Source organism: Gobio gobio (genome assembly GCF_949357685.1).
Source record: "Gobio gobio genome assembly, chromosome: 2".
NCBI classification, from domain to species: domain Eukaryota; kingdom Metazoa; phylum Chordata; class Actinopteri; order Cypriniformes; family Gobionidae; genus Gobio; species Gobio gobio.
The window spans coordinates 41,617,216-41,641,144 of record NC_137098.1 but is presented as its reverse complement, the minus strand read 5'-3'; the positions used below and the strand labels follow the sequence as shown (position 1 = coordinate 41,641,144).

Here is a 23,929-nt window from a genome sequence, read left to right as displayed (position 1 = left end):
ACACTTGATGACGTGGCAGCCGAGATATGGTAGCTTCATGCTAGCATTATGCTAATCATGTTAACATCTTGCTCAAACAACAACCATTTCCCTTTCAGAATATCATAGAGAAATAGGGCTAAGCTATTTTGACACAAGGCAGTGTAGGGGGCAGTGTAGTTGCACAAAGCAAAGCACACTATTACTATTACACGTTATTTTAATTTCTTTATTCCTCCGCAAAAACTTTGGCACATAACGTAGACTCATAAATAAGGTGTCAATTTGTGCAGCTCATTGAGGAGAAGTGTGCTATAACTTTTAAGTGAACGGGCGTAAAATGTTCGTACACTGGGCGAATAATCTGGCAAAAATCCCACTTAACACTGGACAGATGTAGAGTGTATTGAGAGGGGACCTCTATTAACTGCATTATGCATACCTTTTTACTAATGGTTAACTTATACTTTTATTACACAACAATAAAAAAAACCCACAAAAGAAACTATCTTTAATATTGCAAATAGTATGTAGATTCCTATGATTTCCACGATGCGGAAAACACGGATGGAATCACAGAATCCAGTTACAAATGGAACTTACTGTATAAAGCAGAATGTCACAGAATTTAGCAATTTTGGATGAATAAATCAAAAGTAGTGCTGTACACTGACTCAAATCTTGATTTGGACTAGTGTCTGTAAATATTGCTAATCTACTATTGAAATTTGAAGTCTGCATGTTCTGTGTCTCTGTATGAATGAGCGCCGCAGTTTCTTCTACAAGCACACGTGGCACTTGTGGTGTTTTCAGCGTCTGCCATCTCACTATATGAAGACATGAGCACATGAACGCTGGTTACGTATGTAGCCGTGGTTCTGTGAATTCCAGATGACTGCTAGAGACAGTGTTATATTAGTGGATAATCGCAGTGCCAGCCAGATACATATACAGAAACATATACCAATGAAGTCCCAGTGAGCTGAGCTGAGGGAATATAAGCCACTGCAGCTCAGCGCCCCACCTCAAAGTGCCTCTCGCATTCCGAGTGACAGGTTACACGGTTACATACGTAATCAGCGTTCTGTTTTATTCTTTCTGACTGCAAGAAACGGTGTTATATTAGTGGATGACCCAGAGTCACAACTTGAGGAAAGTAACTTACCAGAAAAGTATCACCATGTTGCTGCTGCACATATGTCTATAAGTGAAACACCCCTAAAAGTAGTCCATAAAGAGGAAACAGCCCTGGTGGAATGGCAAGTGATGGTCCCAGGCACAGGTTACTGAGCCTTCTTGTAGGCCAAATCAATAACCTCAAAAACCCATCGTGACAGCCTCTGCTTAGATAGAGTGGCACATTTCCTAATCCACCATAAAAAACAAATAACTGCTCTGATTGCCTTAAAGGGATAGTTCACCCTGAAATGAAAATAAAGCCATATTTTACTCACCCTGCTGTTGTTCTAAAGCCCTATGTCCTTCTATCTTTTTCGGACCTCAAAAGCTGAAATTTTAAAAATAGCTAGTCCTGCACGCGCTCCTTTCTATAATGGCAGTGGATAGCGAACAGGCTAAAACATTACAAAAATTATACAAAAGTATCACGTAATGATACAGTGTGACACGCGCCATATTTGGAAAGTGTTCAGGAGGCATCCTATAAGGTTTTGCGAGAAAGAAACCGTGTTATTCGGCCAAAACACTGAGCTCGGCCGTTACTCTAACAAGTCGCTAACAAGGAGTTGGTCCCAGAGGCCAGACCCGTAACTGTAGATTGCTGGATCTGGATGCCAAATACGACCGTCCAGCTGGGATAGCAGATCCATGAAAAGATGCTACTTCGTTTCGCCCACCAACAAGGTTAGGAGCATGGGAAACGTGATTTGGACAGTCACTGTGGTGATATCAGAAGTACCCTGTGTCTGCCCTGAGCAATCCTGTGAAGTGTCTCCCATAACGTAAAGTAATCAGAGGAAATGCATATAAGAGACAATCCGCCCAATCGTGTGACAGTGTGTCCTGCCCCAATGGACTGAACGATTCCATCTGGGCAAACCACAATGGGCAGGGAGTTATGTTTTCTGAAGCAAATAGATCTACTTCCACCATACTTAACTCCTGCCAAATGTCCTGAACTAAATCTTAGTAGAGCCTCCACTCGCCCGGATGTATCCAATTCCTGGACAGAGCATCAATTGTGCCGTCATGGTGAGAAGAGCACGCGCACACAATCAGCCACCGAACAGCTTGTAATTTTAAAGCGCAAAGCCACAATGTACAAAACGAGCAACTCCAAATAATGGTAAAATGCCACAATATCTAAACAACCATGGGCAACCACCCCTGGATAGAACCGTGAAGCAAGTTGCATGAATGCGAGAAATAGGAAATCCAGTACAAATTCACTCAAATGCAAAAATATATATGCAACCCCCCAGAACACCCTAGTAACTGCCTAGTAACCATCCAAAACACCCTAGAAACCACCTAGCAATGCCCTAGCAACCACTCAGAATACCATAGAAACTGCCTAGCAACCACAGTACCTTAGCAACCGTCTAACAACCACCTACCAAATCTATCTATCTACACTTAACAATTTTACAACTATTTTACACTTTCAGTAATCAACATTTGTATGGACAAACTTTTTTATCTATTTCCATTTCATGGTGACTTTTATTAACACATTCACAAGTTCTGGGTAATTTTGTGTAGCTGATTACCTTCATATTGAACTGGAGGAAAGGCAAATAAACACAACAAAGCACAACAGGGAGCATTGCCCAGATTGTATGGGAAACTGCAAAAATAAAAATAAAAAAATAAAAACTCGGTTCAAGTATTCAGACAATAAAGCTCTTGGCAAGTATAGTACACATACCTTGGTAATAAAAATCACCAACATTCACTCATGTGGATAAGTGATAGCATAGCCTTAGGCCTGCTATAATTTGTATACCAATGTTTTTTATAATTCATTCATTTGAATGATATATGTTTATCATGTTTTTTTTTTAATTAAACTGCTTTTTTATTACACTAGTACAACAAAAATGTTGCATGTTTGTTCATCACTGATTACCTTTTTCTTACGATTCGCCAACGAATCTTCCTGCGCATGCGTTCTCGGCTTCATGTCATTCGTGCAGCGGTTTTTTTCTCCAGTTCTTTCGAATCGAACTCTCCAATAGTGATTCAGAGAGCTCTTAAGTATTTAACTCGGTCGTTCAAAATTCTCCTTCAAATGCAAAATGTAAAGGTTGTTTCAGTTCCTTTTGCGAATACGTTCAAAAGATTCACTGATAGGACCGACCAATTCAAAATAAAATTTCATCCGAGTATCAAAGATCGAATGAACGTGACCAAATGAAAGTTATAAAAGAAAGTTGACTGAAACTTAAACTAAACCAAAAACCTACAAGTGCAAATTGGAATACATCTTTTCCAAAATGAGGAACTGTTACAAATTGGCAGTTGGCCTACATAAATGAAAAGAAAAAGACAGCATAAACTATAGGCTGACATCAAAGCATGTCCACAATAATCCCATATTTGCGTAACATCCTGTCTCCTTGACATCCTGCCTTTATCTGATCGTTTTGAGGCCTCCGTCGCTGCCTAAGTAAACCATTTCATAAATGTCTGGAGAAAAACAGTCTTTTGAATATTAAACATTAAATGTAAACATCAATATATAGCTAATGTACTTTTTTACTTCCAAAAAAGTATTTAAATGCTAATTATTAAACAAAAACAATAAATAAATCGTGGCAACAAATGTGTTTCTATTGCTTTAACTCATCAAAATAATTTAACCTATTTAAACGAGTTAAAATTACAGCTAATTTAATTATACTTCAAAGGTTAAGGCAGCAACTGAACTTATGTTTCTAAGCTCATTCATCGTGAACAAAAGAATGTTTTTGTGAAAGCAGGAAGAACAGACCACATGTTAAACAATGTTAAACAAAACAATGTTTTTGTTTTTTTAAAGCCAGGAACAGACCATATTTCAAAGAGAAAAAATGAAACAGAAAATACCTTGTGTGACTTAAAACTTCTCATTTTGCTGTGCAAAGAACACAGGAAAAGGGAATTTCCTCCTTTCTTTTTGTGGCTAACTCGTGATACAGTATGTTTGTCTCTTGATTCAAGTGCTTCAGATACACAAGCTTTGGAGTTTGCTCAGTGATGCATGTTTTTCCACAACAACAGCTCTGTGTCTACTGACTAAACCATGCGAAACTCTCACTGGCTCTTTCTGCTCTTCTTCAGTTGTGACTGCTATGACAGAACATGATAAAGTTAGTCTTAAAATAAAAACTGCCATGAGTTCTAGTGTCAAGAACTGTCATTCACCCCCTTTCCACTCCATATACTTTGATTAGTGCTCGAATAGCTTAAATGTTTCAGACAGCCAATATCAATCCAAAGACAGAACAGCTGAAAAGGCACAATTTCACGAATTAAAAGGAAGAAATTGCTAAAATAATTAAAACTGCTGTGCTGGACATGGTGTGTAAATGTAATACTACATCATGTAAATTCAAGTTCAATTTGTCATTTGCGCAGGGTACACTGGCATTGGAATTCTTATGACAAGGCTCCAGAAAACAAAGATAGTGCAGAACATACAGACAGACAACAATAACATACAGGCATTTATGAAATGAAGACGAAGCGATCTAGAAATAGAAAATAATATAATACTCTTTTGTATAATACTGTATATTAGTATAAGGCTCATTTAACAAATGGATTCAGACCGATGTAGCTGTATCGTTGAATTTAATTTTTGATTAACAAGACCAGAAAAGTTATAAATCTACAGATAAAAGCTGTGGTAATCTTTGTAGCAGCCAGAAGATGCAACCGTAAAAAGAAACATTTTTATACAATTTTACCTAAAATATACTACCGTGAACCTTTTTGTGGTTAAAAAATAAATAAAAAATAGTACAAAGATGCCCCAATGACAAGCTGTTGTACCCCCCTAAAGGTACAACGTTCACACCTTTTTACTTTGTGTGCACCCAGACAATCTAAAATACAAATGTTTCACAATCATCTGTCTGCATGTGATTAAATTGCAGTGTCCCACACACAGGAGTGTCTCTCTGTTTGAAACGTTCAGGGGAATTCAGGTCATGTCACCTGTCACCGGTCTTGTTCATTTTATGGAAGCTTACACATATATCATGCTTTTGTTGTAAGGACAGTGGGACAGAGCAGGTTGTTTGCGAATGTAAGATGTCCAATTTGTGTATTGTAGATTTTATAGTGGATCATAATTTGCACTGTATATATTTTAAATTGTTTTCTGTTTAGATTAATATCAAAATTGTGTTTCTAGAGAACACCAGTAGGCTATTAACATTCAGGATTGCTATATAGTACATTGGTTGTACTATTATTCAGCAATTAAACAGACCTTTTTTAAACAGTTACTTGATGTGGGGTGAATTCAGGGTGATTGGGACACTTTTTCCAAGTCATCTCAATGGCAAAAAGTGTCCCAATCACCCTGAAATCACCCTATAACTGATACATGTTGACAACAGTTTTATACAGCAAATAAAATCGAAGACATTAGCTTGATGTGACCACCTGAGGACGCTGTAAAACAATTTTTTTAAAGGCTCGATCCTTATTATTATTATTATTATTTTGGGCAGTTGTGGCCTACTATTTAGAGAGTTGGACTTGTAACCAAGGCCCCTAACCCCCAGATTGGCTCCCCACTGCTCCGTGTGTGTGTGTGTGTGTGTGTGTGTGTGTGTGTGTGTGTGTGTGTGTGTGTGTGTGTGTGTGTGTGTGTGTGTGTGTGTGTGTGTGTGTGTGTGTGTGTGTGTGTGTGTGTGTGTGTGTGTGTGTGTGTGTGTGTGTGTGTGTGTGTGTGTGTGTGTGTGTGTGTGTGTGTGTGTGTGTGTGTGTGTGTGTGTGTGTGTGTGTGTGTGTGTGTGTGTGTGTTCAATGCTCACTGCTGTGTTTGGATGGGAAAAATGCAGAACACAAATTCCGAGTATGGGCTACGTCACTTTCACTTTCACTTCCTTCTACACAAGTTGCAAGTGAGCGTATGTGCCTTAATATAAGTTTCTGATTTAGGTATCATGAGTTTGCATTTTATTATGTTTCACAGTAATACGTAAAGATTTGAAGTAACCATATTCCTCACAGATTATTATAAATAACGTCTGTGACATTATACAAGGCAGTGGCCTAGACTAGAGTGTTTATCTATACACTGGCGGAGAGCAGTACGTAGGTCTAAGAAACATAAGAAAAACGAACATCATAAACGTTAGCTTTATGGATTTTGCCCTGTGTCTATCATTCATAGTTAACTTATTACAACTAATGACACAACTCAGCGGTTCAAGGGTTCTTGTTTAATCGCCAGTCCTTCATTTTGCACACATTATCTCTTGAGTAGCCTGTTCCTCATCCTTCAACTATCACTGGATTCATCTTAATGGTAGGACTTTTCTTAAATATGAAAATAACTTTTACAGTTCTTTACTGATTTTTGTAAATGAGAGGGATTTTTGATCATGTTATTTTTATGTTTGTTATGTCTTAACAAAGAACCCGAGGCAAAATTTCTCCCCTCACCTTACCCCTATGGCAAAAACAAATATTTTCATGTTTATTTTTAATGTATTTCAACATATACAAAAATGGCAAAACTTGACAATATAATTTTTTTCTATATATTTTCAATACATTGCCCACATTTTATGCATTTATCTAGTGTATTTTAAGATTTGAAATATATTCTATTGCTCCTTAAAAGTATATTTTGGCATTTGAAAGATACACACACACACACACACACACACACACACACACACACACACACACACACACACACACACACATACATATTTCTTTATATTTTCCACATAAGGATAAAATGGTTGATATACTTTATCACAACAAATAGTTTTTTTGTTATACATTATAATGTAAAATGGCTACACAAATTCTGTTAAAATCGTTTGTGCATTGTTTTTCGTAGAGATATAATGGATCTGAAGGAGTACTTAAACAGGATTGGGTTTACTGGCCAATATGACAAAGCCAACCTGGACAGTTTGTTCGCCATCCACAAGCTGCATGTTATGAATATTCCATTTGAGAATCTCAGTGTCCATTGTGGGGAGAAGAACACTATGGATGTGCACATCATCTATGATAAAATAGTGAAGAGCAATCGGGGAGGCTGGTGTTGTGAAAACAACCTCTTGTTTTCATGGGTTCTGAAGGAGATGGGATACAAATTCACCATACTAGGCGCCAAAGTGTTTAACTCGCTGGAAAAGGAGTACCTCCCCACGGACTCTCATCTCATCAATCTGGTGGAGGTTGATGGGAAGCCGTACATTGCTGATGTGAGCTTTGGAGTGTCATACCAAATGTGGCATCCCTTAGAGTTAATCCCAGATAAAGACCAGCCACAGCCTCCGGGTGTGTTTCACCTCCTAATCGATGGGGAGAAGTGGGTTCTGGAGAAGACCGGAAGGAAGCAAGTGGTCCAAGACAAGGCCTTTGCTAATTCTAGCCTCATTGACAAAAGGCTCACCAAAACAATGTACTCCTTTACATTAACACCCTGTGATGCAGATCATTTCCTGGAGACATCAGAGTACCTGCAGACTAATCCAGACTCTCTGTTCATGCTCAAATCCATTTGCTCCCTTCAGACTCCCACAGGCTTCAGAGCTCTGATTGGTTGGACGTACAGTGAGGTCACATTCAAAGAGGACGCAGACTTGGTGGACATGAAGGAAATCCCAGATAGTGAAATAGAGGCTTTACTGAGGGAAAAGTTTAAACTGGTGTTCGTTAATAAATTCACACCTAAAAACAACAAAGCTAATTATTGCATTTAGCACTCAGCTTATCATCTAATACTTGAGTGTGTAGTGTTTTTGTTTTAATATTAAGATGAAAATTGTACCTTGTACTCTTTCTCTCTTTCATTACTTTGTCACTGGACGATTTGAAGCAATTGCATTTTCTCGGCATAATAATAGTTGTTGGATTTTTACTGGTCAGATGAAGTCAGACTAAGCATTGAGAAGGACACAAATAACAGTATTCAATAAACTCTGCTCACTTTTTACCATTACATTGTCTCCTGATTTCTGCTCTTCACTCCTGCATTCATCTGCCTTTCTCTTGGGCTGGTAAAAGAGTTTTAATACATGACACAATGTTAACTGTTTATATATCAGACCGCATCTGATATTTAATGATGGAGAGAGGTCTAGTAAAAAGACGGATGTGAGGCTTTGTGAGATAGCCAACAATTTTGCCTGTTTGAGGACAGTATATGGCCTATTTTTTTATAGTATTCAGGGACTAAATAAATGAAAAAAAAATACTAATAATTAATTCACGATGAATGAGCTTAGAAACATAAGTTCAGTTGCTGCCTTAACATTTGAAGTATAATTAAATTAGCTGTAATTTTAACTCGTTTAAATAGGTTAAATTATTTTGATGAGTTAAAGTAATGGAAAAACATTTGTTGCCATGATTTATTGATCATATCACTTTTTACAGATAATCTTATTATGCTTCCTTTAAGTAAGTTTAGGGTCATAAAGAACATATTTATAAACATACATTCAATTTAATTAATTAGGAGAAAAAAAAACAGGCATGGATTTTTTTATTATTTTATAATGTTTCCAGAGGTGTACTTATATTGTTAGTATGGTTTTTACATCAAAAAATGTCATAATTTAGAGCATTTTTTTCCTATACTGATATTAGCCCTCTGGTTGAATGCTCTGTTTCAAGGGGCGTGTCTGATGTGAGACTTCAGTGAAAACGCCCACTGTTTTGATTGGCTGACATCTTTGCATTTGAAATGAGTATTAGATTATTTGGCGGAGGGGGCGTGGTTTAGCGAGGCACCGTCTGACTCTGCAAGCACTGCAAGTCCAGAGAGAGATGGACTGGGCACTCGAGGAGAGCTGGAGAAAGATAGCTGAGAAAGTGTTATTGTCCCGAGTTGTTGAGAGCGCTGTGAGCGCAAGTTTATTTTGTTTGTATCTGAGAGTTCTGAATAAACATGAGTCAGAGTCACGCGACCCTGTCTTCTTCCACCATATTCTACGAACTTTGTAACATGTGGAACCCCTCTCGAATACTTTTACTAAGTTTTTTTTTACCATCACAGCCGTCGAGATGAACAAATCGTCAAAGTGTTGGCTATAGCATTATTTTTTAGATCTTTCCCCATCACATGAAAGGCTGCAGCGATGAGCATTGAGTACAGACAGTCTGTTGATCGCGTGAATGCAGTGATCTCGTCATTGCAACACTATTTCTCTCATAAAATGCTTTCACCACAATGAACAGCAAACACAATATCGACAGGAATACAGTAAGAGCTTTGTTGTACAGCATAACAGTGTAATTCGTTATAACGACAGTTTAGATAAGTGTGCAGATACACTCACGATGTGTGATTGACAGCTCCGAACATTATAAAGAGAGTGTTCTTTGATCGCTATCTGTAGTTTAATCATTTAAATAACGGATTTGTTTCATGCTACTAACAGAAACCATGTGAAGTTTATCGTTTTAGTCACTGGCTTGATTCACTGACGCATTACGCTTAGGGCATCAAGACGGCCAGCGGCAGGACTGACAGTATTAAACGATTTAGAAAGAAAGTCTGTGTGAACTTGAATGATTAGCTACACATCAGAAATCACTGATCACAGATCAGGCATTAATGAACTGTTTGTGGTGGTGCTGTCGAATCCATTTCGTAAAAGTCTTTTTGTAAAGCCTGTGCTGACATCACGACTGATAAACGGAAATCCATTTTCTCCAAATTCTCTGGGCGGGCAAAGCAGAGGAAGGGGAGGTAACCTTTCCCCGTATGACGGCATACAGGGAAGATTCCAGATCGGTGAGCTCTCATTTTCTCAAAGGCAGAGCAGGACACCCAGAACTCGGTTTACACCTATCAAGATTTCTAGTCACTTGGGGACCATATACAGGCTAGGGGAACTCATATAAATGTAAAAAAAAAAAAATCATACAATGAAAATGTCATGCCATGACAGCTTATTTGATATGTAGCCTAGTTAAAATTGGTTGAATCCTGTTTGTTTTCGTTTTCAATAAAGGGTTAAATGCTTCTAAAGGCTTCTTACTGAATGTACTTCTCTAGAAATTAAAATAATACTAATAAAAAACGAAACACCTAAGCATTTACAAATAACCATCTAAAAATAAATCTAACATATTTCTTTAAGATGACGCACTCCTCTCTAGTAGCCAATGAGAAGAGAGCTTCCGCGATTGGCTGGTGCCCGCTGACGGTAGTTGCGTGTGTCTGCAGGCCTGAACTGAGCGTCCACAGCACTGGTGGGAAAAAGCAATGAATTCATTAGAACAAGCCGAAGGTACTTTTTTTAAAGGAAGATTATCGGTTTTGTGCACTCATCTCCAAGTGTCATATTCATATATTTGCAGAGCGTCCAAGTGTTTGTTATGGCATGTTAGATGTATTATGTTGACAGTGGGCTGCTAGCATCTAAGCTAAGACTAGACCTTTCAGCCTATGCTTTCAGCAGTTAACTTACACCGAGACCGCTTCCTCAACAGGGAGTGCAGCTCTTCTGTCATTGTAAAGTAAAGTCCAGGTCTTGCCTTTAAACGTCGTGTTGGCCAGTCATGACACCACCATATCAGACACTGACTTAAAATTAATGCCAATTAGTGTACTTTTGTCACTAAATGTTGAAGCCATAAAGCTGTCTGTGCCTTGATATACCTGAGACAGCTGACATTTCTGTCCCTGTAAACAATGTAATTCTCATACTAGTGTATTTGCCTTTGTTTATGTTTAGCTCTTGTTTATTATGCATTTTTCAGAGTGGTGTGAAACTGCATACATTATAACAATACAAAGCCGGTAGAAAAACATTGGTGGTCGAATTCTATGTAAATAAAATTAAAAACCTTTAAACTGTGTTTGGGTTTTTTGCCCAGAGAGAAAACAGATGTAAAACTGATTACCTCACTGTCAGAACTGTGCTGATACAATTGTTTTCCTTATCCGCAGACTTGAAGGCTTTTGAGAGGAGACTGACAGAGTATGTGTCTTGTTTGCAGCCGGCTACAGGTCGTTGGCGCAGTAAGTCAGTCCAGCTTTCCTGGTCTATTCTTTGCTAAATCTGTCTCAAGCAGTTTAAAACCTGGACTATGTGCCTATGCTCTGAGCCAAGAAGTCACACTTATTGAGTGTTCATAACTCTTATATATGAGCTTATATAAGATTATATTATATACTGAGCTTATTGTGCAATACACTGCCTCATTTTAATTCATGAATTCTGTGTTCTTTTTGCAGTGATTTTAATCGTGGTGTCTGTGTGCACAGCCACAGGAGCCTGGAACTGGCTTATAGATCCCGACACTCAGAAAGTATGTGAAATGAATTAGGAGATGTTCCAGAGGAGGTCAGATTAGGATCTGATGTCACATTTTGTCCTCTCTTTCCACAGGTTTCTTTCTTCTCATCTTTATGGAATCATCCATTTTTCACTATCAGCTGTGTGACTCTCATTGGCCTTTTCTTTGCTGGAATACATAAACGAGTTGTGGCACCATCTATGTATCCTTCTCAATGCTGGAAATTTGCAGTGTTGTGCTCACCCATTCTATTGAGTATTAACAATCTCAAAACTGCTGATTGTCACTGACTACCAGATCTCTCCTTAACCACTTGTTGCAGTATTGCAGCACGCTGCCGGACGGTACTAGCAGAATATAACATGTCCTGTGATGATGTGAGTACTTGTGTCCTTTGAATTATTGCCCTTTGTGATCTCTCAATTTCACTGATTTAAGAATCCAAAACAACTTTTCTTGTGCATTCATTTGTATTTTTTCCCCCTCGTATGCTAGACGGGGAAACTTATCCTGAAACCACGGCCTCATATACAATAGTACCTTGGAAAAATGGGATTGGAGAGTATTTCATATCAACATTAATCATCAAGATTGCACATTGGTCTCAGTGCCAGGAGCTAATCCAAAGTGTGTGGGGGTCAACCTCCCAAATAGGACTCTAACTTCCCTCTGCAATTTTTGAAGAAGCAACGGGAGCTCAAAAGGAAACACCCATTTTGAAGAAAAACATTGTTTCTGCTATTTTTAAATAACATCCTTATTTTTCTGTTGGAAAATTTGAGTTTTATTTGATTGTGGATTTTGATATCCTCATTTGTAATGCCATGGTCTTATTTTAAATGCATACGGTGTATGTATTTTTAAGTAAATTGCTGAACACATAATAAATATTAAAGTGTAGATATATGTTCACCTTATTAAGCTGACTTTTACATATATAGGAAACATTTATGAAATGTTTATGCCTATGACATGATGCGCTGCTTTTTGTTGTTTTTAAAGTACTTTTATGCAACCAAAGGCTGCTCTAGTTTAACAAAAGAGTCACAGGCAAATGCATCTTAAGTGAGTGTCTTGGTTGGCTGAGATTTTATTTACTTTCACTCCAGAGTTAAAATCTACAAGAATATCTTTAAGTGAACTGTGTTGGCAATAATAAAAAATTGTTTGTACGGAGTTTGTTGCTATTTATTATTCATAACATTATTATTAATGTCACTGAAACTGAGAACTAGTTAGCATGAAAGCCAATGCGTCTGTCAGTCGACAGCTTATTAAACTTATTAGTGATTCGGAATCTTGAGTCGGAAGTTATTTTACTTATTTGGGCCATCACGTCTTCCTAATGTCATGCATGGTATATAGGCTATTACATAATTTAAAGAATTCTGCATTTATGTATATATATATATATATATATATATATATATATATATATATATATATATATATATATATATATATATATATATATAATTAGTTTTTTGTTTTAATTTCTCCCACATGAAAATATACTATAATATATTATAGTAAAAATTACTCTAGTAAATACTATAGTCTTTTTGAAGCATACTACGGTAAATATACTAGAGTAAATTGTAGTATACCTCAGTATGTACTATAGTTTAACAGTTGACTATAGTTAATACAACTGTATGCTGTAGTATAAATTAACAAAGTGTAGTGAATTCTATAATACAGTACAATATACTACAATTTACTGAAGTATATTTAGTATAGTATGGTTCAAAAACATATTTACTAGAGAAATATTAGGTTTTTTGTTGTTGTTGTTTTTTTTAATACAGCGTTTTAATAAGGTGCTATTTCGCACAATCAGCCGATCATCTCAGTCTTTCACTCACTATGAATTAATGAATCTTACAATCGGAGCCATTATGAATCGTTCATGTCGGTGAGTTGATTCGAGAAACGCCCGGACCGATTCATGTTGTGATCCTGTTGAAGTGATTCGTTGGAAAGATTCGTCCGACTCAAAAGAACGATTGGATTACGAATCGGACATCGTAAGAGCTCACGCGGCCACCGTACTTATTGTAAACATGGCGTCCGACGAAGATAGCGATGAGGATTTCGTTACTTACGGAACCCCCTTAGAGCCTCTGGAAGAAGGTATTATATATGTACAATGAAGCTGTCATTTGTTTGAACTTACAGGTTTTTGATACATAGGCGCTGTGAAGATTTAACGAAAACAGCTGTGCAGAAATGTCACACTTTCCTAGTTATCAATTCCACGTTGTTCGTTTATGTGTATTTCAGATGAACCCAGCAAAAAGCCAGTACCCTTGCACGAGCAGACGGTTAAAGATGAGAAGGGCCGGTACCAGAGATTTCACGGAGCATTCACTGGTGGCTTCTCCGCTGGTTACTTTAACACAGTGGGCACTAAAGAAGGTCAGTGCCAGCCCTGCTCAGTGCAGTGCGTTTGATTCAGTTAACAGTGTTTTGTCGTAGTTTAACTAATCTAATCGGTCCTTTAGGCTGGGCACCATCAACTTTTCTATCAAGTCGACAGCAAAAGGCAGAGCGACAGAATGCTAGACCAGAGGACTTTATGGATGAGGAGGTTAGTGTGTGAATCTCGGTTCTCGCACTGTGCATCGATACCTGTAAAGTTCTTGGTGTGTAATTTTGTATTTCTAATACAGAATATGTTTTGTTAAAGGATTTGGGTGAACATGGTATTGCCCCAAGAGAGATTGTCACTACAGATGATTTTGCATCGGAGAGGAAGGATCAGTTAAAAGACAAAGCACGAGCTGTCAGCTCTCTTGCTGCTCTGATACCTGGAGACACTGGTCTGCTGGAGGATCTTATCGCCCCTGCACGGTGTGCATCACTCTAACTAATATGGGCATAACTATAATGTAACTGAAAACTAAACTTATTACATGGCATTGTGTGATTGTCAGGTCGTCTATTGGTGTGGAGCTGCTGAGAAAAATGGGCTGGAAAGATGGCCAGGGAGTCGGACCAAGACTAAAGAGAAAGCAACCCAAGCAAATCACTGGTGATGAGAGAAGATGTCATAGATATTATGTTTTAGCTGAACTGAAGTGCCATTTTTAGGTTTCAGGTCTGGAAAGGATGATGTGCTGAGCACCATGTTAACGTTTTAAGAAGCTTAGCGTTGCTCTCTCATCTTTCAGATGCGGTTCGAGTTTATGGCTGTGCTTTGCCTTCCAAAGGATCAGAGGACTCTGAGGTGGATATTGTTTAATGTTTGGGGTTTTGATCAGATTAATTGGAAATTTCTAATGGCTACATCTGAATTTGCACACTCTCTGAGTAGGTGCTCTTTTTGAATAAGTACTTACTTCACGACCGTTACAAAATTATGTTCAATGTAGTATGATTGTAGTCTTCATCCTGTTGTCATAGTCATGTGACCTACCAGAGTCAGTTGCGTTGCTTCACTGCTATTCACAAATTTCTCCTGTGGGCTCATTGGACAGTAAAGTGTCCATCAGATATACACTTCAGAATCTCAGTCATCCAGGTACTTTTTGCCTACTGTTTTATGAATACTGTGAATTCCGACATCCTGTTAGTTTCACATACTGTTCTATATACGATGGATATAGTAGAGAAGTATGCATATTCGGATGCAGCCTATGTGATTATTAGGTGAAGAATAAACAGATTTTAGTCAGACTGAAAAAAAAAACATCTATTTTTTGTTTTGTTCAGGAGGATGATGATGAATTTGCTCCAGAGAATGTTACCTTTGCCCCCAAAGATGTGATCCCAGTGGACTTCACTCCTAAAGTGGACTCCCATGGTCTGGGTTACCGAGGGCTGAACCCTCTACAGGCCTTGGGTGGAGGATCAGGATCAGGACATATAAACCTCTTCACGCTTCACTCTGACAGAACAACCAGCTTATTTGGAGACAGAAAGTCAGGACAGCAACGCAGAGGAGGGATTGGAGGACAGGTAACGCCAAAGTGCTGATCAGTAGTGGCCTAGAAAACCAAATTTGAACCCTTCCATTAGAAACATGCTGACATCAGTGTATATGTGAGTAGGCTTTTGGAGTTGGTGCAATGGAGGAGGAAGATACTGATATTTATCATAAAGACTCCATGTCCAACTACGATACTGTGCTGGGAGGAGAAGAGCCAGGGGATGGACTCTACGGATGGACCGCTCCCCAGCAATACTCCAAGAAGAAGAATGGTTGGTGACAAGAAGTCCTTGGCTGTGTTCTCATAATGTCTTGATGCATTTACATTGCATCAGGACGTCAGAACTGTTTGCTATTTAAGTTTCTTTTGTAATGTGGCCATAGTGTTTCATGTGAAATTTTAGGCTTCGCAGGAAAGATGGCTCCTATATGATAAATGTATTTGTTTTTTGTTCCAGACTCAAAAAGACACATGGCCTATTTGGGCAAGATTCTGGAGGGGTTTACATTGGCCTCCGAAGTCACAGAAATTAAATCTGTAATGTACAGCATTAGGCATCAGTTCCTTTTATTACCTTATTTAATGTGCTGTTAAATTAGGCTCACCGGTTTTGTTTCTAGGTCTATCCTCCCCCTGATCTGCCCCGTGATTTTCGGCCTGTACATTACTTCCGTCCTGTGGTTGATCCATCCACCGTCAGCCCTATTGTTGCCCAGGCACTGCAGGCTTCACGTGGACACCTGTCACAGGATGCACCACAGCAGGGTCGTCACAACTTAGACTCTGGTCAGAGACGTGACATGCTGGGAGAAACGCCTCTACAGGGTAAGGATGACTCCGTGTATGTCTAGTGGTAGTATAAGAGTGATTTGAATCATAGTTTTGTGATTGCAGGTGGATTCAGATCAGGACTGTCACAATATCACATGTCATTATTGTGAATTATTTTGATCATCGTGTAATGAACATGATCACGATATCTATATAAACGTTGAAAACAATAATGCTATCAGTCAAATTTATCTTTACATTTATTTTGTTTTCTCTTTTTTGAACAAAGAATCACTCAAAAGCAAAAAAAAGTGTAGGGAGGTGGAGAGAGAGTTTGTAAGCGTAACTGTACAAATGCATGCTGACTGGGGTGAGGGTAGAGTGTCTTGCTTTCGTCTGCCATCTCCTCTGACATAATTTTGTGCAGCAGTAGCAGCTACATGTTGCACTGTCACCTTTTTTCCCCATTGTATAATTTGTGGCCATTGTACAGATATTTACTGACACTGGATTAATTACAGTATTATTGTATGTGTAGCATTAAAGGTGTCATGAACTGGCTTTTAAAAAAAATATATACTATTGTCTGAGGTCAACTTATGACGTTTGCGTGTTTTTTACATTCAAAAACATCATAATGAATAAGTAATAGGCTATTTTCTGCCTTGGTTTTGAGGCTCTCTAAAAAACGCTCAGTTTTGATTGGCGTGCCGCACTGAAGACTTGGAAGTAAACGCCCACGGCTAGGATTGGATATGATTTGCATATTTAATGAGCTTCAGCTCCCCTCAGTACATGTGGAAATTGTTTTGAAAGCGTCTGGGGAAACGCTCACAGGGCTTGCAAAATGCCTTTATCAAACAAACACAATGATTCATCTCTCATTCACCCGCGATTGATTGGAATGTTATTTTTGTATTACTTGGCTCGCCCGATCTGTGAATATAACCGCAAACCATACACACACACACGCGCAAGAAAGGAATGTTATTTCACTAATTAAGATAGCCGGTGATACATTTTGGTAGCCCGTCTGAAAAACACATAGCCCTGGGACATTGGGCTTTGCGAGCACTGGCGTTACAAGTCCGAGTCTGATCACGAATGAACCAATAACATCTTCTCCAGCCTGTGACAGTGTGCTAAGGTATGTAATAAATAGATATCAAACAATCTGTAACAATGCAATACTAACACATATATTAAAAAAAAACATGTTTTACTTACATAAGTGTGTTGCACCATTCCTGTCGGGTCCAATATAGAAGGCACAGCATTGTGTTTTAATCTCAATATGTCTGCAAATCCAGTCTCGACCTGTATCTTGTTTACAATCGATTTTGCGGTGAAATGAAGCGAACAAATGGGCAATGTCTTACGCACGTGAGCTGGGCATGTTTATTGTTCAGTAGCGCGATCCGTTTAGCTCCACGAGTCGGGGGGCGGGCTTGAGGCGGTGCTTCTGCATTCTATGACGTCAGTGGTTGACATATTCTGAGATCTCTCGTTTTCTGGGCCTGGTGTCCATAAAATTTTTCTTTGACTAACAAGGACTTGACTTTTCAGCTCTGAAACTTACAGGATATTCTTATATCACGATTAACTTTTATATATCAAAGGCTCAAGGGAAAGTTGATTTCTCAATTCATCACCCATTTAATATCCTGTAAGTTTCAGATCTCTTAATTTCCTCATTAGTCCAAAAACACTGTTTATTGAAACCAAACTCCAAAAACAACTTGTTTTGGATTTTGTCTCAGTATGGCGTGAATAATCACCTCTGCAGAAGATCAATGCCTACTTCTACATCATTGTCTTTCTAGCCCCGTCTACCAATTTCTGCATGTTCCAATTGTTCACGCCATTTTACTGCATTCGTTTTTTTTTTATTAGACACAGTTCGACACAGGCTTTTCAAAGTGACGAAAAATAAAAGCTGATGCAGTGCCGACTATATTGTATCCGACAGCAATGTCGCAACACAAGTGTGAGTGCAATTCCTTTGTCTGTTACAGATTATTTGATATGTACCCACTTTACTTTCACTAAACTGAAAAAAATAACAAAGAATATTAGAACGACAGTGCCACAAACAATGGTACATTCATTCATAATTAATTTACATGAAACGCTGTATAATACGCATGTTCACATAATACGCATGGTATCTCCTGGTCATAATAAAGCATAATACGCATAAAGGTTTCACAATTGGCAAATGTTTCAACTATGTAACGAGATAAACACCAGACTCTGGCTCAAACATGTATGGCGAACATCGGAAGTTTTCAAAAACAATTCCACACATGTAATGGTGAGGATGTCAAAATTATTTTAATGTGCAAAACTGTTACCCAATCATAGCTGTGGGCAAAAAATTTTATAGAAAATAACCCATTACTTGCTAACATAAATTAACCTTAAAGAAGATTAAAATATTTTTTTAAATGCAGTTCATTACCCCTTTAATACAATTTAAAACACCAAACTTCTATATAAAATGTTTATGTTCTGTAGGCCCCAGTTCTGTGTTTGAGTTACTTGATAGTAAGGACAGAGAGAGGCTGAATGAGATCCGCAGAGCGGGCGAGGGGCGCAATAAGCCAGCAGCAAACCTTTCATCAGCTGTGGATCGAGCTGCACTGGTGGCTTCAGCTAAAGCTGCTGCTCTGCAGGCCCTTTCCAGCCGTTTCCAGTCGAACGCTCCCCAGCCTGATCAGGCTTCCTCTGAGACCCAGATGGTTTTGAATGCTTGGTCTGGTCCCACTGCAGATACTAGCAAAACCTTTAAACCATTTGCAAGCAATCCTCAGAAACAGACCCGCTACGATCTGTACATCAACAACCTCAAACAGGGAAATAAAGGTGAATTTGAACATTTTATGTCTGGTCTGATTTATCCTGGATTTTCGTAATCTGTGTTTAGCTAAATACCTGATTTCCGTACTATTTGTAGATGCCCTGGACTCGAGTGTGGACGCCTCCATGACGGAGTGGGAGAGAGGGAGAGAAAAGGACGAATTTTTACGGGCTGCATTACTCTATAAGCCCAGCAACTCTTTTCTCTCCTCACGCTTCACACGTGGCAAACATGAGGATGACAAAGACAATGTTGAGGTTGCACGGGATCAAGAGGTTAGGAGCTCCACCTTCAGTTAATCTTCAGATAATCTTTGGCATAAATTCATGAAATTTGTTTGGTTAAAATGGAACTAAAAAGGTGCTTTTATTTCCAGTATTGTCCACTGTCCAACTTGTTTTATTATAATTCTATTTTTATATTCGCTCTCTTTAGAATGATGTGGATGACAAGCAGGCTGCTGTGAAGATGAAGATGTTTGGGAAACTGACCAGAGAAACATTTGAGTGGCATCCTGATAAACTATTGTGTAAAAGATTCAATGTTCCACACCCTTATCCAGGGTAAGACGCAGATCAAATCATATGCTGTATCTGAAGACATTCCTTTACTATTGGAGTAAATTAAGTACAAAATGTTCTTTAAAGGGTTACTTCAGCGATTTAGCATTAAGCTTTGTATCAGTAGAAACTTTGTAGTACAGTCAAATGATCGTGCATCCATATCCCCCTGAGATGAGAGATTTATGTATTTTATGTCTGGAAAAAGAAAAAGTGTTATCTTTAGCCTCTGGCCAAAAAAGCCTCCGATGCTATTTGCGTCATCTGAGGCTTTTTTGGCCAGAGGCTAAAGACTACAGCCAGTAGTAGGAGCTAGTTCTGCATGTTTTCAACTCGCCCATAGGGGTGGGATCTCACTCACAGAATGTAAGACACAGACAGCCACAGGGACACTGATAACGGAACGGTGTGGTGCAAAGCGAGTGTTCTCAATGAATTCCTATGAAAGTTAAGCTTCCGTAGGCATGAACTGAAAACACGCCAGACTGGACATGCGCCGTGAATGACTGAGGCTGTGAATGAATGCCGGTCAGCCCTGCTCATTTTAGTTACGGTTTAAAATTAGCACCAATTCGGGTCGGTTTGCTTGAATTGTGGGTTCACGAAAACACAACAACAAAATGGTACTATGACAAACTCACTTAAATAGATGCATTTCTCTTTGAACCCAAATCTTCCGCGATCATCTGATCTGTCAGCTCCTCACTCTCGGATGCATGAAATCTGACTCCTGCTGAGTATGTGCTGCGACTCACGTTCAGTTTTTAATTGCAGTGTCTGTTCTCTAACTGAACTAAAGGATTTTATTACTATAAAAATCTAAACGATGTTGGGGTGGTGCTGAGGTGAGAGATGTAACCGATAGGCATGGCTTGGGGGTGGCCTTGTAGGGCAGCGAAGCAAGTGCATTTTAGGAGTTGGTTTTTCATCCACATGAGACAAATACATTTTCTGTCTTTTCTCAGTCTAGAAGGCACCAACTTCTAAATAATTTCAAATTTCTACTACATAAATGACCCAATTTAAATACACATTCATCTTTCCAGCAGTGAAGTACCCCTTTAATACAAAAAAACACCTTTGAATTGCACTAATTGAAGAAAAAAACATTTACAATCATATTAAATTGCAGCCTCAAAAATGCAATTACTGTTAATGCAGTCTTTTTTAAATTATTATTAGTGCAATGCAATGCAAAAAAAAAAAAATTATATAATGTATTTTCCGCCAACCTTTAAGTTAATGGAATGATAAATATGTAATTTAAATGGGGAAAGGAAAATTAGGAAAGGTTTGTTTCATTTGTCTTTTGTCTGTTTTGCAGGTCTAGTGTAGTGGGAATGCCTAAAATAAAGAGAGATAAGTACTCAGTCTTTAACTTCCTGACCATAACGGATAGCAGCCAGGCCCCGAGTGCTCCCAAACCTCCCAGCTCCAGCACAACCCTTCCCTGTTTGACTCCAGAAGTCTCCAATAAGAGATCCAGGTGGGACGTACCAGGGAAGGCATCTGAACCTAAAGACCCACTCGGTGCATTCCTCAGTGAAACTCGCAGTGAGGTTTCAGCGGCCCAGCAAAGTGAAGCTGGGGTCAAGACCCAGACAGACTCTCCACATGCTTCTGTCACTCCAGAGGTACCAGTGGATGCTTGAGTATATTGCTAATAATAAATAAATAAATTCAGGAAGTTTTCACTTACAGAAAATGAACTTGAAGCTTAAGTATTTTTAAATTGGTATTATATACAGCAAAACCTGATCACATTTCTGTGCAGGTAAAAGTGGCACAGTCTGATGGGCAGCAGATTGAACAAAAGAATGAAGAGGAGGAGAAGGAAGAGGATGAAGAAGAGGTGAGGCCTCCAATGGATCTCTTTAAAGCCATCTTTGCCAGCTCGTCAGATGAGAAGAGCTCATCGTCATCTGAAGATAATAGTGAGGAAGAGGAACAGGAACAGGTGGCTCTTCCATCGTCTGAACCAATCCAAAGCAGTGCAGGGACAGTGAACCCACTCATCTCAGCTCAGATCACTCCTGTTCCCGACATCAGCAAAGTGACAGGTATAATCTAAATGAGCTTTATATGAGCAGTTCAATAAAAACCCCTTTCAATGATTCAGATGTCATTGTCATAATCCTTTATTGACTTTCTCTCCCCCTCAGATCTGAAGCATCTTACAGTCCAGAGCATGCCATCTGCTGAAACTGCAGCACAGAATACTCAGTCCTCTGATAATGCTCCTGCTAAATCACAAGAACTGGAGGAAGAGGAGTTTGGCCCCAGACTGCCACCTCCTGGTCAGTCACTGTAACCACCACTACCATCACCACCACCCTCAATTCATTGTATAAACAGTGTGACTGTGTTAAAGCAATAATAACAACTTATTTTATTCAATAATAATGATTTCTGCTCAATCTCACGAGACATAGTTTCTTTACAGTCATTTTAGATTTTTTTACTAGCCCGTCTTTTATACATCAAGTTTTTCATTGTTCCTCTCTTCTTTAGGGCCTGTGCAACCTGCACGCTCACCGCAGCTGAAGAAACAGAAGAAAAAAGAGAAAGAGAAACACAGAGCCAAGAAACACAAGAAAGAGAAAAAGGTACAGTTTTTCTGGAACAGATTTGTTCGGTCTGACTGACAGACTTCTTTGCAAAACTAGAAATTACATAGAGAAACAATCTTTTCTCAGAAGAAAAAGAACAAGAAACATAAGCATAAAGGGAAACAGAAGAAGAGGGTGGAGGAGTCCAACAGCAGCTCAGACGACACTGACTCCAACAGTGAAGATGAAAATAGAGTTGTGTCTACTAGTGAACTGCTTCAGAGGTCAGAGCTCATATTTTCAGTCATATAGCATTTTTATAATGCATCTTTTAAATGGTAATAGTATCTTGGTATACATATTTGTAATTTAACATGATTTCTCTCTCCCTGGCTTAGGTTAAAAAACATCAAGAACAAGAGATAGAAGAATTGAGAGTGAGGAAGTTGTTTTACGGAAACTTCACGATAATCCAGTGAATACTAGTTTGTGTGTGTGTGCGTGTGTGTGTGTGTGTGTGTGTGTGTGTGTGTGTGTGCGCGTGCGTGTGCATTTATTTACATAAGTGTACCAAATGGTAAATGTGTTATGATTGCAGATATTTTTAATAAAAATGATTTAAAAACTAAGCTGAGTTATTATAATAAAATGTCAACAAACACAGTGTGATTAAATTTACGTTATTGTACTGCAACAATAATTTGACCATATTCTGTTGTTTCAGATTCATGTCACTATAAAAGCAATTTACCTATCGTTAAGCCCCGCCCCCCTTAATTACTGTTGCTAACTTGGAAAAACAAACAGAGTTGCTAACTGTCTTACGATGACAGCTGTCAGCATAGATATGTATATACGTATACATATCTATGGCTGTCAGTGTGAAAACCTTATCCCAAGTTGTTTTTGGACAACGGTACAATGGATACGGGTCATGTGTTAGTGTTCTGTTAGGACATGCAGTAAAAACGACAAGGACAAGTCAGGCACAGGCAGGTCAGATATTGTGGGGGAAAAAATGTATAATAGTAATTTTTATAATAAATCCAAAAGCAAAACACCTGAAAAGAAATGGGTATGGAAATGGCAAATGAATGAGTGGTCGTCTGCTGACATCTACTGGTTACAGTGGTAATTTCATGTAAGTTTCATGTTCGTTCAGCAGCTGAGCTGACTCATTTACTACATTTATTATTAGCCAGAGTAAATGCATTTGTAGTTTTTGACGTAACTTTGAATTATAAAAGTGGCAAATTGATAGGTGTGCAGCTGGTTTTAAATAATATGTAGAAAACCAAAAAAGGAATGATTTAATATAGATAAACATATTTGTGATCTAGAGAAAATCAATGTAGATGTAATGAATACTAGCTGGATAGTTAAAATGCTTTTAAATGAAATAAGTATTCAGGGATTGACTTGATGGGTAACAGAACACTGTATTGTTCATGCTTATCCTAGTATACAAAACAATATTAAATATAATTCCCTCAGTGGGGGCTGAGGCCCGTAATATTGAAATCCTAGAATCGCCCCTGCGTGCTCGCACGTTTATATCCTCTCGTAATTTATAGATACGCAGTGTGTCCGTGCCTCTATACCGCAGTATATATCCTTCAAATGATAGCCAATCACACATCGGCGCCGTGGCTTAGTTGGTTAAAGCGCCTGTCTAGTAAACAGGAGATCCTGGGTTCGAATCCCAGCGGTGCCTTTTATACCACGCAGGCACAACTCTACTTTCAGTTACAAAACACTGTATAAAACAACAACATACCGGTATTCCATTAAACAATAAATTTTAAAAGGACAAATGCGACTGTAAAT

At 38.6% G+C, this 23,929-nt stretch overlaps 3 protein-coding genes across 4 annotated transcripts; all 3 read left to right on the top strand.

Annotated features, from left to right (window-relative positions):
- Positions 1 to 6,038: 6,038 nt before the first annotated feature.
- Positions 6,039 to 8,118, top strand: LOC307141103 (arylamine N-acetyltransferase, pineal gland isozyme NAT-10-like). The gene is made up of 2 exons (XM_079841045.1): positions 6,039 to 6,463; positions 7,007 to 8,118. Exon 2 carries the CDS (start codon positions 7,014 to 7,016, stop codon positions 7,878 to 7,880), a length of 867 nt encoding a protein of 288 aa, XP_079697171.1. The 5' UTR covers positions 6,039 to 6,463; positions 7,007 to 7,013; the 3' UTR covers positions 7,881 to 8,118.
- A 2,202-nt stretch (positions 8,119 to 10,320) lies between these two features.
- Positions 10,321 to 12,725, top strand: cnep1r1 (CTD nuclear envelope phosphatase 1 regulatory subunit 1). Its single transcript, XM_079843272.1, has 6 exons — positions 10,321 to 10,418; positions 11,081 to 11,152; positions 11,369 to 11,442; positions 11,523 to 11,632; positions 11,753 to 11,807; positions 11,926 to 12,725. Exons 1-6 carry the CDS (start codon positions 10,394 to 10,396, stop codon positions 11,965 to 11,967), a joined length of 378 nt encoding a protein of 125 aa, XP_079699398.1. The 5' UTR covers positions 10,321 to 10,393; the 3' UTR covers positions 11,968 to 12,725.
- Positions 12,726 to 13,469: 744 nt separating this feature from the next.
- gpatch1 (G patch domain containing 1) lies at positions 13,470 to 22,722 on the top strand. 2 transcript variants are annotated; one of them, XM_079839032.1, is made up of 19 exons: positions 13,470 to 13,563; positions 13,714 to 13,848; positions 13,935 to 14,020; positions 14,120 to 14,283; positions 14,367 to 14,464; positions 14,604 to 14,659; positions 15,145 to 15,390; positions 15,483 to 15,633; positions 15,820 to 15,899; positions 15,983 to 16,187; positions 18,651 to 18,998; positions 19,090 to 19,268; positions 19,429 to 19,556; positions 20,878 to 21,187; positions 21,328 to 21,613; positions 21,716 to 21,850; positions 22,065 to 22,159; positions 22,250 to 22,386; positions 22,501 to 22,722. In XM_079839032.1, the coding sequence occupies exons 1-19, from the start codon at positions 13,494 to 13,496 to the stop codon at positions 22,526 to 22,528; spliced, it is 2,937 nt and encodes a 978-aa protein (XP_079695158.1). In that variant the 5' UTR covers positions 13,470 to 13,493; the 3' UTR covers positions 22,529 to 22,722. The 2 variants fall into 2 exon arrangements, with proteins under 2 accessions (XP_079695158.1, XP_079695159.1); XM_079839033.1 differs by having other exon boundaries at positions 13,484 to 13,563; positions 22,253 to 22,386.
- The last annotated feature ends 1,207 nt before the right edge of the window (positions 22,723 to 23,929 follow it).